Source organism: Oreochromis aureus, linkage group 16, assembly GCF_013358895.1.
Source record: "Oreochromis aureus strain Israel breed Guangdong linkage group 16, ZZ_aureus, whole genome shotgun sequence".
Lineage (NCBI taxonomy): Eukaryota > Metazoa > Chordata > Actinopteri > Cichliformes > Cichlidae > Oreochromis > Oreochromis aureus.
The window spans coordinates 6,640,829-6,653,821 of NC_052957.1; the positions used below are offsets into that span (position 1 = coordinate 6,640,829).

Sequence of the window (12,993 nt, forward strand, 5' to 3'; positions counted from 1 at the left end):
CTGGAGTGTGACGGGAGGGGGGCTGCAATATTGAGGTTCAGGTTGTTGTGTTGTGATACTGAAACGTCGAGTTTAGATGCAAGAGTGACCGCAAAGCTTTCTCTGAAGCAGCTCTAATAACAAATTCTTTCGAGGTTTATGTTCCGACTGACTGAAAATGAGCTTCGTAGAGATGTCAGCTAATCAAAGAAACAGAACTCTTCAAACAAGCTAGAAACTTTATTTGTTAAAACAAGTATATAGAGTTGCTGCATTACAACATTTATCTTGCTAGGTTGCAGTTTTATATATTTACCAACAATGGTTCAGAAAGGCAACTCCTACTGGAAACAAATGGCATATGAATACAATACAAATTAGCAAACATATCAAAATCAGTTTTTACAACTTTTTTTTTGTAGCAACCAATTCTTTCTATTGGTGTGCCATAGTGCAAACTGTGTTTGTAAGACAGAGTCTAGGCATGATTTCGACATTCACATCGTTTTCTGTCTTAAACACACTTTCATTTGGAGGCTGCATTCATCGTGCCTTCAGTTCAAGTCCTTCTGTCCAGTCATGTGAATTTACAATCAGAATAATTCAAGTGTATCGGGCAGGTCGGGCTGTTTGGTTGGATACTGACAATTGCGACTGAGGGAGAACGATCTCTCGGTTGGATATATTGTTGCATGTATGTATGACAGAATAAATGAGGACCTGACAAGACCTAAAGTGGTACTTCAGACTGGTGGAACATGTTTGTATCCATAGGCTCTGAAGAGAGATTAACCACCACATCATTTTGGGGGGAGAAAACATTGAAACTGAAACTTTGAGCAATACAAGAGAGATTAATCTCCAGATTAGTTAGTCTTTTGTGCAGTTTAACTTTTCATTGACTCTTGGGGACACTTAGGGGTACTAAAACATGTTCTACCAGTGTGAAATATCACCCTAAAGAGTCTCCAGCTGTGTTTTTCCGAGCCCTTTCAAAAAGTCCTTGAGGATTCCTGGTTTCACTCTGAAAACAAAACTAAAAAAATGATTATCACAAACACAGAGCATCAAGTGTGATAGCTTGTATATCAGCTACAAGTGGAGTGGTGTATAAACGGACGGCATGTTGGTATAAATGGACAGAGCACAGATCATTTAAAAAACAAAGAATAATAACACTGTTTTGGAAAACTGTGATCATTTCTGGCTACATTCACTTCAAGGTCCAGCATGTGTTATATGTGTCGGTGTGTGTGTGTGTGTGTGTTTGAATTCTTGCATCCACCTGGCTTCAAGCCTCTATGGCTAAGATTTCACTGGAGGAAAGAAAAGTGAGAACTATGAAAGCATTGCCCTGCAGGAAGGTCGGGCTGTTTGTGGCCTCTACTCTGATTCTATTGCACCGTGTTCTGCAGGAAAGCACTGGAACTGGTGGATTGGTGGTGTGAAACAGTCTTAAAGTAGGGTGCTGGATGGCGCCTCGGCCCCTTCGCCCCCACCCCCTTTCTCTCTCCATCCCAACTCAGGAGCATCCACAACGGTCCACCACCATGGAGGGGATCTTGCCATAGATGATTTGCTCTTTGCGGTTAAAGTAGAGCATGTTGATTGGCGACATCTTTGTTGGGGTACAGCAGGGACCTGCAGTCCCTCTGGGGTTGGCTTTGTTCACCAGGTGGGTGTGTGGGTACTTCTGTAAGTGCATGTACTCACACTCCCCAGAGCAATAGTTGGCCTTGTAGCGTTTTGGTGCAATAATCCAGTCCCAGCCAAAGTCCTCGAAGTCCACAGTGAGTGGGTAGCGACAGCACCGGGACTCTGGAGAGTTCTCATCGCAGTCCAGGCCCGAGTCTCTCCGGGCACGCCTGGGGCCCTCTGAAATCTTCACCTCCATGAACGGTTGCTGAAACAAGAGAGTGTGTGTGAACAATTTGAAAATAACAGCTTTGCAGGAGGAGGCGGGTGACAGCATTCAGCTTTTCATCTTTTAATCCGCTGCCCTACGGCAGTCAGTTTTCAAACATGGCACGATAATATTATGAAACTTTGAGTTATGCAGAAATTAAATCATCTGATGGTTGGTTAGCCACAGCTGTCTAGTTATTCTAATTGCCCCAGTGCCGGGTGCCATTATTAGAGCTCTGTGATGTATGTTTGTCATTGATAGTAGCTCTGTGTGTGTATGTGCCGGCAATTACTCTGATTTGCACAGCCACACTGAATACTTAAAGGAATGTGGAGCAGGTGAACTTTTATGTAATCAAGCAATAAGATTTGAGGTTATTGTGGACCGGGCGCTTGTCCAAATGCAGGTGTGCGCCTACATGGAGTCTGTGTTGATTAACAGCTTTCAAAAGTCTTTTATATCCCAATTCCTTCTTCCAGCAGTGAAATGCAGGAATGTTTAAACGCCTGCTGAGCCTGCAAAGCCTCTCTGCACACTGTAAGTTAAAGTCTCACCCTCTGTACAGAGACGCATTAACAGTTTTCTGAACTTAGGCGCTTTGGAAATGGCTAGATATGCACCGATTGTGACAGAAGCGACAAATACTGCTCTGCACATATGAGACCAAGCTCCACCTATTGTTCATCGTTTCAACGTGAAAACTTAACCACAAGCTCCCTGTTAAATTTCAAGTAAAAGTTGAGCTCACCAGACCCTCCTCTCCCGGCTCTGCGAAGGTCACAGCTAAGTCATTTCCCCTCGAATCGAAAGCGTTGATCTCGATGCCCCAGTTGGTCTCCGGCTGCCGCAGCCACACAGTCAACACTTGCTTGACGTCTATACTTTGCCAAGAGCTGGCCCCGGCATTCACGTCGATCTTCAAGGAGCGGATTCGTATGTGTCTGTTCCCGTCTGTGACCGGTATAAGCCGGGAGATTTGCAGGAACACGGTGGTCACTTCTTCCGATGGACGCAGATGCACCCAAAGCTGCGCTCGAACTACGCGACTGGCTTGAAACTTCTGCGTAATTGAGAAAAAGCAGCACTTTGGTTGCCCGTCCACCTGGACAGCGGAATCAGCTGCGGAGACATGGGAAAAGAAAATTAATTCCATGATCGCTGAGAAATAAAGTGGCGCGTTTGCGCATGATTGCGTAAAACTCATGCGTAATCACTCGGCGCACTCTCTGCCCAAACACCATGTCTCATAAAGTGTTTTGAATCTTTTACATGAACATTTTAACACAAAACCTTGGTGGAAAAAACTGAGTGCTCTCTAAAAATAAACTCTCCTGTGCGCTCTACCACGTGCGTAAAAACTTATTTTGGAGACGTTCGAGTGCGCTCACGCAGAGACACAAAAAATAAAGAAAATTCACACTTACGTTCAGTTGCCATCATTACAATTGTCTCCGTGGTTGCGTGCTCGTCGTCGTCCTCCAGAACTTCTTCCCTGTTGTCATCTCCCAGCACGTCGTACTGATCCAGAAGCTGCTGCAGCGGCGGCGCTTTGGGCAGGAGCTGCTTCACGATCTCTCTGCTAATGTTGGGGGCTTCCTTCATTCGCAGCTTGCTCAGAATCTGAGACTTTATCGCGTTTAATCGCATGGTTTTAATCTGCTGCCGGACCTCGCAGGTAGCGCATTGATCCGTGTCTACTGGGGTGCTGACGGAAGGCTGCTGGTGCGCCTCTTGGTCACTCAGAACTACTGGACCCAACGCAGTCAGCAAGCTCAGATACAGCACGATCTGAGACAGATGCATTGTCTCTTAGGTGTGAAGTGTGGTTTAAAAATACGTTTTGTTTAAAAAAAATCCTTTGCACTGTGTCGGAGCTGATGCGCGACTGAACTGGGGTTGGATTAATGTCCCACTGATAGGCATCATAGTTTATTAGCGCGCACCTTTTTATACTCCAACTTTAGCCTCTTTTGTGTCGTCAAAATCTATGATTGGCTGGACAGGCAACAATGAATTTTAACCGACTGACATGAAAACTTTTTTTTCGCTGTCAACCCATAAGGAACGGAGGCTGTGGGCATGTGCTTGACGGGATAATCTCACTCAGACAATGTTTTATATCACCCAAAAACAAATAATTTAATGCAAGTCTTGAATAAAGATAGAAGTTGCATTCTTCATTTTCTTAAACTTTACAATGCGTATCTTCTCTAAAGAATATCCAATAGTCAGTCATATCTTTGCTCGCATGTCTTTCTGCGTCCTTGAGAAAGGGCAGCGTTTTGGATTTGCATTCTGCATTCAAATGTTAATTTCTAAATGAATTTACCACCTGAAGAAAAATGACAGTTGTAATGTTACGAAGTGGCAATTAAATCATCTGCTTTGTTGAGGTCAGGCTTTCTGTCAAAAGCGAATAAATAATCTTACATGAAAATCTGGAAATATAATATTTCTCAAAAGAGCATTGGGCAACGACGTCAGGGCAAAAGAGAATAACTAAAATGTAGAAAATACTTGGCCCAGGACTTTTCAAAATAGTCAGTTGGTTGAACGACATGAGAGCAGAGCGCCATCGTGTGGCCAGTTAGTAACACTAACATCAGAAACATAAATTGCTGGTGTCAAGGCTATTTGAAAATGTATGTCTTTCATTTTTATGCACTGTATGTACTTTAAAATTCTGTAACATCTAAAGTTGTTCTGTGTAGTTGTTCTGTGTGGCAGTGCTTCAGATAAATATACTTAGCCATTAGAGAATGGCCCAGGGGGAAAAAATATCCAGCGAGCAACACTTCTCTGGGTCAAAATGCCTGCTGATGTCAGAGGTCAAAGGAGAATGGCTGGACAACCTAAAGCTGATAGAACAGTAACAGTAATGCATACACTCATAGCAACCAAGGTATGCAGAACAAACCTGCACTATGTGCCACTCCTGTCAGCTAACACAGGAATCTTTGACTACAACTCACACAGGCTCATCAGCAGAGGATAACAGAAGACTGGAAAAATGTCCCAATTTCTACTTTTAGATTCAGATGGCAGGGTCAGATTTTGGCTTGAATACCATGAAAGTTTGGATCCAGCCTGTCTTGTATCAATGCTTCAGGCTGATGGTGTGGGGGGTGTTTTCTTCGTACACTTTGGGCCACTTAATGCAATCTGTACATCATTTAAACACCACAGCCTACCCAAGTATTGTTGCTGATGTTAATCCCTTTCTGACCACTGTGTGTCAAAGCTCAGATTATCTCAAATTGGTTTCGTAAACATGACAATGAGTTCACTATACTCAGATGGCCTCCACAGTCACCAGATCTCAATCCAACAGAACATTTTTGGTATGTGATCGAAGAGAACATTCACATCATGGATGTGCAGCAGCTGTGTTTGATGCTATCATCTCAACGTGAACCAAAATCCCTGAGGAAAGTTACAGCACCTTATTGAATCTATGCCACAAAGAATTGATTCAACAAGGGGGTCCAATACAGTACTAGCAAGGGATACCTAATAAAGTGGTTAGTTTATTTTCTCAACAGCCTATAGGGGGTGTATCCACATGTCAATCAAGAAATCAGAGCTATTAATGAAGCCAACATCTTTTTCTAAATCTAACCCAATAGTTTTATTGCAGTTTTATTCGATTTATGTGTACAATAAATGACTAAGGCAGGCTGTCTTTATGTGGGAGTACAGAACTTTTTGGTCCTTTGTTGTCATGTTCCTTCGTGTCTAGACAGTGTTGAGCATTGTGATTGGTTCTAGTACACCAAAGTCAACACTATAAGACAAACTAAAACTAAAATCAGGTTTTAGACTGCCATCATGGGTCTCTTGCAGGTTAACATGTCAACATCATTTGGTGTCCACACTGCTCCCAAGGTGGAGAATTGTGTGTGCCCAGAAAGTAGAGTATGATTAAAAACTCCCTCAAATAAAAAGAAATAGAGATTTCCAATAACCTGGTGCAACTGATGATAGGTGAGTCTTAGATTTATTTATTTATTTGCAGATATTATTGTCAGTTATTTTTGAGTCTTACGAGAAAAGCATTTCGGAAAGAGACAAGAGGACAGATACGTTAATTAATTATTTCCACAGTGTAGTGGTTATCTGATACACGAAAAGGTATAGATTCACCCGCCAGCAGATGGAGCCACATGAGACATTTGGCACATGTTTTAGCTTGCGATCTTCTGAGGCTGAGTTTGTGTCTCCTCCTGTAATTGAATCAGAGATATTTTATGTGTAAGGTAATTATTCACCCCTACACCATGGAGCTTTAAGTAAGAAAATTTTCACATCTCATTATACACACAAGAGATTTCAATGCAGGAAAAATAATGCTGGATATCTGCATGGATATGGACTGGGTAATAGGTTATGTCGCATTGTTTGGTGGTGATGAAAATTATCAACCTACAGACAGCTGAATTCAAAGACACCCCAAAAATCAAAGTGAAAAAATTATGACAAAATTGGGGCATGAGAAAGGGTGGATGGTGTCTGTGGATGTGATCTCCTCCCAGATCTGGACCAGGACATTACTGAGCTCCTGAACAATCTGAGATGCAACCTGGGGCCGTCTGAAGGTCCCAAAACATAATGTCCCAGAGGTGTCCTATTGGATTTAGGTCAGGTTAGTGTGGGCGCCAGTCAATGCTATCATTGTCCAGGAACTGCCTGCATACTCTCACCACATGAGGTCGGACATTGTCATGCACAAGGAGGAACCCAGGACCCAGTGTACCAGTGTAGGGTCTGACAATGGGTCCAAGGGTTTAATCCTGATACCCAACAGCAGGCAGGATGCTGGTGCTTAGCCTGTAGAGGTTCAATTCAATTCAATTCAATTTTATTTATATAGCGCCAAATCACAACAAAAGTCGCCTCAAGGCGCTTCATAGGCACAGAGAAAAACCCAACAATCATATCTGTGCGTTCTTCCATGAATATGCCTCCCCAGACTGGCCCATCATCAGAACAAATCGGTCATGCTGAACGATGTCACAGACAACATAGTCTTCTCCACGGCTTCATGAAATCTGTTTATGATTGTTTTGTCAGAGACATTCACACCAATGGCCTGCTGGACATCTTTCTGTATCTCTGTTTTGCTCATCCTGATCTTCCATGCCTAAAGGAGCAGATACCAGTTCAGCTGATGGGTTAGGGGCCTGTTACGGCTCTATCCAGCTCTCCTTAGAGTAACTCCATGTCTCCTGAAATCCCATCCATGCTCTTAAGATTATACAGACGTATTGATGTGCCATCCTGGAGGAGTTGGACTACCTGTGCAACCTCTGCAGAGTCTAGGTATCAGCTCATGCTACCAGTAGTGACACTGATCCTAGCCAAATGGAAAACAGTCAAAAAAGATGAGGAGGGGAAAACGTCAGTTTCCTCCACCTGTGAAACCACTCCAGTTTAGGGGTTGTCTTTTTGATGCCCCTCTAGGTCACCTGTTAACTGAAATCCATAGTAATCAGTTTTAAGAAGGAATAAATAATAAGTTAAAGTTTCAACTCATTGTAGGGTGTCTGCCGCTTTCTTGTGCTCACGTTTATTAGAATTACTACCAACATAGGACAGTCTTACCAGGGAGGGCCACTGGGAGGGCCAGCAAATTTTGGAAGGGGGCCAATGCCCGACCCACCCTGGTGGCGCCCCAAGGATCAGTATCCCAGAAGTTTAACTGACTTGGTGCTGTACTCTGAATAAAAAGTGTTCCTTTGGGTTTTTTGAGCAGTTTAAATTAAAATAGAAGTCAGTTTGTCCCTCATTTGTGTTGTTGGGATTTTTGTTAGGGTCCCACGTTTATTCTGCACAAGTGCACCTCCATATCGTTTCGTCACTTGTGTGGCCGGCAGATGGCAGGCTCGCCCCGTGTGGGTGCGGATCATCTGGGCTCTCTCTCCTCTGGAGCCCCGCTGCAGCTCGGTAACCTCCGTGAAGCGTCGCTGTGCTCAGCTCAGTCCAGACCTGTGATTTTCTCTCCCGGAGCTGCACTCTGCGTTGACCGACCGACGCGAAGGCATCAGGGGAAACAGTCTGCAGAGTCCGCACCCTCCAGTCTCGGAGATTATTTGGAAATCTGGCACGGAGCGCTTCATCACAAATAACCAAACCGGCGAGCAGCGCCACGAACTTGTGGAGATATTTTGATTTCTTTACATTACAGCCAATAAGATTCAAGTTCAGATCCGTCGGATGCTGTTTGGAAAGCAGAGGGGGGCGAAGCGCAGAGACACAACATGATGTCCGGATTACTGTTTATATGAACGACCTTGGGGTTATTTCTCCTTCTTCTGTCGCTGGATTATTTCGTTTTAAAGTGGAATGAAGAGAAATATGAGACTCTCTTCTAGAAGTATGTACAGCTTCTTTGGACCACTACACAGTCATGTTCATGTTTGTAGAGATAAAGCTGCAACACTGTGCTGTTCAAATCACGTTTAATCCAAATCCCATGTGTCTGTCAGACATCTAACGGGTGCTCTCAGTTTTTCATACTAAGGCAACTGTTTGTAGCCATTTAAGCTCATTAACATAACATCAGCTGTGGATGAGGATTTCCTGTGTTGATGTCTGCCCGCACCTCCAAATGTTGTTGTACTCACAGGGAGACTCCCCGGCTCTGCATGAATCATTCATGTGCTGCGTGTTGTGCAGACTACATGCAGCTTTCTGAATGAAGCACATGTTTGCTGTGCACTGAGGCCTCCAGTCCTAGAAAAAAAAATAGAGGAGCTGTCACTGCGAATCAGGCTGCAAGGCTCGCTTAGTGGAACAGATGGGAGACACGGGCTTACAACAAAACAGCATCAGGGCACTCAGGCCAGAGACAGACGTGCCTGTGTCATGCTATACAAAAGAGGGCGAGGGGGATTGAGTCATAAAACACGCTGAGTTAGTAGAGGAGGAAGAGGAGGAGGTGGATGAGTAACACAGTGGATGTGCAGAAGAGTGGAGCGTGGTTAAAAGTGACCCTGCAGAGGTCAGCCAACTTCAGGGCCCCGACCTCAAACCAGCCGCTGGAGCCCAGGGTCACAGCCACTGTGAAATTCGTCCACAATCCTCCCCTCGCTCCCCACCATCTGGTATTTTTAGACTGTTTTTACTCTAGTGGAAAATAAATCACTTTAAAAAATCCTGTCTCTGTCTCTATCTGCAGCCAAGGAAGGTGTGAGATCTGGTCAAGAAAGCTGCCGGACTGTCAGACTCACACAGGGATGGGCCTCCTAGCCGGTCAACCCACTAAAACAACACCCTCAGCTGTGTAACACCACCCCGACCATCGCACCTGTTGTGCTCAGAGACATGGCTATGAGTGGGAGTGGATGACAGTGACTGCAGCAGGAACACAGCTCCCCTCCAGAGGTAAAAAAGAAATGTTGGTGTTGGAAATCTAACCAAAGACTCTGGCTCCTCACTGCCATCCTACACCTCCCACCCTAAAGTGAATCAATGCTACATCCTCCAGAGTATGGGGTGTGTCAAATCCAAGAGGAGCGACTCGGTGGCCCAAAATGCAAACTCCACAGAGAAGGTGGAGGGAAAGAGCAAAGGGACAAAGGGTGAGAAAGCCTACTTAGTTCATTCAGAGATGGGTTCGCCGGAGAGCTCCAATCAGGTCAACCCGGTGCTGCTGGAGTACGCCCAGAAGCTATCAGAGGAGATCGTGGCCCGGGCCGTGCAGCAGTGGGTGGAGGTAGACCGCCGCTACAGCGACATCCCCTACATTGAATGTGACGTGCCATGACGGGGGGAGATGTGAGGCTGGGACGAGCTGCTCCGACCATCACTCAGAGTCACTCCACCTACTTGTGAGGAGGAGTATGAGTGAGGCGTTAGTAATTCACATTTGAGCTCCTTTTGGATTTGATTTACATGGACTGAGACTAAAAAACCTCCTCCAAAGTGACCAGAGTGCTCTGATCTATGTTTCTGTGATTATTGGTTTCTTAGCTGGAGCCTCACTGACGCACACCATCTTCAGCTGGATATCATCTTCCTCGGTCCTTATTTGTCCCCTCTCTCCCTCGCAGTAGGTGCTGGCTCTTCGTGGCTGCCCTCATAAGAAATCCTATCAGATATGCCCGGAATCACAATGTTCCTCCTTGCCAGTGAAAGTCTACCCTGTCCACTGATGTTGTCCTGGGGCCAAGATTCTCTCCTCTTACGGAGGAACTTATTTATAGATCCCTTCATTTGGTGAAGGCTCTCACTTGAAAACTGGTATCAGCAGGTCAGAAACACACCCAGCTGTGTGACTCCTTCCGGTCTGACAAAAGGCTCTGTGGGCTCCTAATGGCCTCCCTGGAGATCCACGAGGAGCATTATCCTCCAGCTCTGCAATTAGACAGGCTTGGCTGCAGCCCTCCTTCCCAAGATGTCCTCAAAACGAGTCCAGGAAATCCAGGGTACAAATGATGCGCTTCCTGCCCTCCAGGATATTCTCTGCACAAGTCGTGCAGTTTGGGAACTTTGACAGGACTTGGATTGTATAGGCGGCCAGCGCAAAGAAACCAGGGCACGAGGAGGATTGACACACTTTCAAGAAACATTTGGCTCATCAACAGAAAGAAGAGCGAATAAAAAACTAGCAACAGTTTGCGGAAAATGTTTTAGGGCCTAGTTTCTTTTTTTGTTTGATTGTTTTTGGGGGTTTTTGTCCACATCATGTCAGTGTATACCTGAGAAATATTGCTACCTGCCCTAAAGAAGAAAAAGCACAAAGCCATGACATTTAACCTTTATCTCTAACAAGAGCGCCAGTGCATCTGGAGTAAGGTTTAAACCGCCCAAGTCCTTAATGACGGTGAGCCAGCTTTAAAGGCTCACTCCTGAACTCCTCTGGCCATAGTGGTATCTATCATTGTTTGTTTTTGTGTGAGTTGCCAAATTTGGTAAATTCTGTCTGCTTTTTCTTACATATAGAGGAATATATAGAAATGCTTTTTTTTAAACCCTCCCATCTAGTGTCTCTTTCCAGAAATCATGACCTTGTTACTCAGAAATATTTAAAAAACAAAAAAACCCAAATCTTCTAATCTTGTTGTGAGCAGTTTCATGTAGGAACTATTTTCTTTCTACAAAGATTGGAGTTCAGCTGAAGGGGGGGTGTCATTAATGTAAGCGCCTCTCAGTCAACACTTCTTCTCAGTGCTGGAGCCAAACAATGATGCAAGTTTAGGTTTTATTTGCCAGATATCAATTTGCTGATTGCTGGTATTTAAGAGCTGGTTGGTTGTGAAACTGAAATATTTTGGTGTTGACTGCAGAGCATCAGCAGGTTTGTGCTATTTTTCACCTTGATATCAACATCTGTTTACATCATTTTCTTGTGAAAAAGAAATCACCAGGCTCGAGTGGTATTTATGTGTAGACTTAAGTCGCATTCCAGCCAGGAATCCTTCATTCTCCACAGTGTGTAGCTTCGGTAAGAAAAAAGCCAGGATATACAGACTGTAAGTAAAAGTTGGACGTAGTCACTGTGAAGTCATGAGCTGGCGTTAATGCAACAGTGAAACTGAGGGACTGGCTAACTTCTTGTGATTGATACATCATTAGCCAATGAGCTTTCTCTCATTAGACTCTAATGAGCACTGTAATGTACAAACTGAATATCATGCTGTGCTCAATAAGACCTGAAACTAGAGACTGAACCCAGAAAGACATCAGCTGCTGGTTCCTGTTAAAAGGGAGTTTTTCCTTCCCACTGTCACCAAGTGCTCGCTCAGTGTGGGTTGTTTGATTGTTGGCTTTTATTTGTAATGTTTTAGTCTTTATCTTACAATATAAAGCAGCTCGAATTGACTGTTGTTGTGATTTGGTGGTGCAAAAATAAAATAAATTGAGCTTTTTTTTCTTTGGACTTCTAAATAACCAGTTCTGTAATTCACTTCCACATAACCTTTATTTTTCACAGCTGTAAGCCTCGTCCATCTTTTATATACAGTCAGTTATAGGAGGGATGGTGCAGCTGCAAGCCAGAGCCTCTGAAGCAGAAACCATTTGTGCACAGGTGTGCTTTATTGTCCTTGTACACGTACATCAAAATTGTGGAATTTACCCTAAACTCAAGTCATTACTGCGAGCTGACGCTTAAACTGCCACACAGCTGTTTGCAGAGACAACAGCTTCGAGTATTGAAGTAATAAAATAACTGCAAGGATGAACCACAATAGCAGGAACCAACTGCTAATAAAGCCATAAAAGTAAGTGGCAGGGTATGGTCACCGCTTGCCTTCTCTCCACGTCTCCAGTCTGTGCTGACATAAAACTGACCAATAAAAGCAGCAAATATACCCACACTGCACTGGGAGGGCTGTCTGATGCTATTCGGTGCTTCAAACTGTGCCAGCTTTACAGAAGAGCAGCTGCCTCTTTAAAAACAAAGTTCTGAGCCACAGTTCACAGGTTGAACTGAGCGGCTCCATATTGGTGTGCTACATAACCCAAACACTTCAAAAATCAAACACATTAATCATAATGTTCCTGCGTGGGCAGATTAATCTCCCTCCAAACATGTTATGAGCAAACTGGAGATTAGAGGTCGTGCTAATCGGATGTTTTGCTTCTGATAAACACAAGAAAAGGCTAATCTGACTGTTTTCCTAAAAAACTGCTTTCTGTGAATGAAAGGCTGGCTTAGAAAAACACACACACACACACACACACACAAGGAGGGCCCGATAGCCAGAGTTTGAGCTGTTAATGCAAGTCAAGATGCACATTTTCTTTAAAGTTCTCACGCTGGAGGCTGAGTCATAGTTTTCATTTCTGTTTCATTTCTGACTCCAATTCTGTTTCTTAAAGATACTCCCAGAAATATTGATGTCAGGCTTAACTGAATTTCCTGTGTTTACACATTTATAAATGTGGGGTCTGCAGGTCATACAAAAGAAAAGCATCGAGTTGCATCTTTCACAGAATTGAGAAAAGAAAATCTCAGACCCAGCGTGAATACTTCATCCAAACATCTGTGTCTTCCAGGTGATGCTTCCTTTTGGGGAAATGTGATTCATGGTTTTAAAGGTCACTCATTTTACGCTATCTGACACCAGCAGGTGTTCCCACAGACAGGCTTTACTCACAATAAG

General features: G+C 44.1%; 1 protein-coding gene across 1 annotated transcript; it reads right to left on the minus strand.

Moving 5' to 3' along the window:
- Positions 1–200: 200 nt before the first annotated feature.
- On the minus strand, positions 201–3,786 carry mstnb (myostatin b). Its single transcript, XM_031757402.2, has 3 exons — positions 3,310–3,786; positions 2,634–3,004; positions 201–1,882 (listed from the first exon to the last, which is right to left on the minus strand). The coding sequence occupies exons 1-3, from the start codon at positions 3,686–3,688 to the stop codon at positions 1,502–1,504; spliced, it is 1,131 nt and encodes a 376-aa protein (XP_031613262.1). The 5' UTR covers positions 3,689–3,786; the 3' UTR covers positions 201–1,501.
- Between the last annotated feature and the right edge of the window lie 9,207 nt (positions 3,787–12,993).

Bases quoted from the DNA above. Each gene is read 5' to 3' on its own strand.
- mstnb (XM_031757402.2), bottom strand. From the start codon at position 3,688: ATGCATCTGTCTCAGATCGTGCTGTATCTGAGCTTGCTGACTGCGTTG. The intron at 3,005-3,309 runs GTAAGTGTGAAT...ATGTCTCCGCAG, and splicing joins TGTAATGATGGCAACTGAAC to CTGATTCCGCTGTCCAGGTG. The intron at 1,883-2,633 runs GTGAGCTCAACT...CTCTTGTTTCAG, and splicing joins AGCCGGGAGAGGAGGGTCTG to CAACCGTTCATGGAGGTGAA.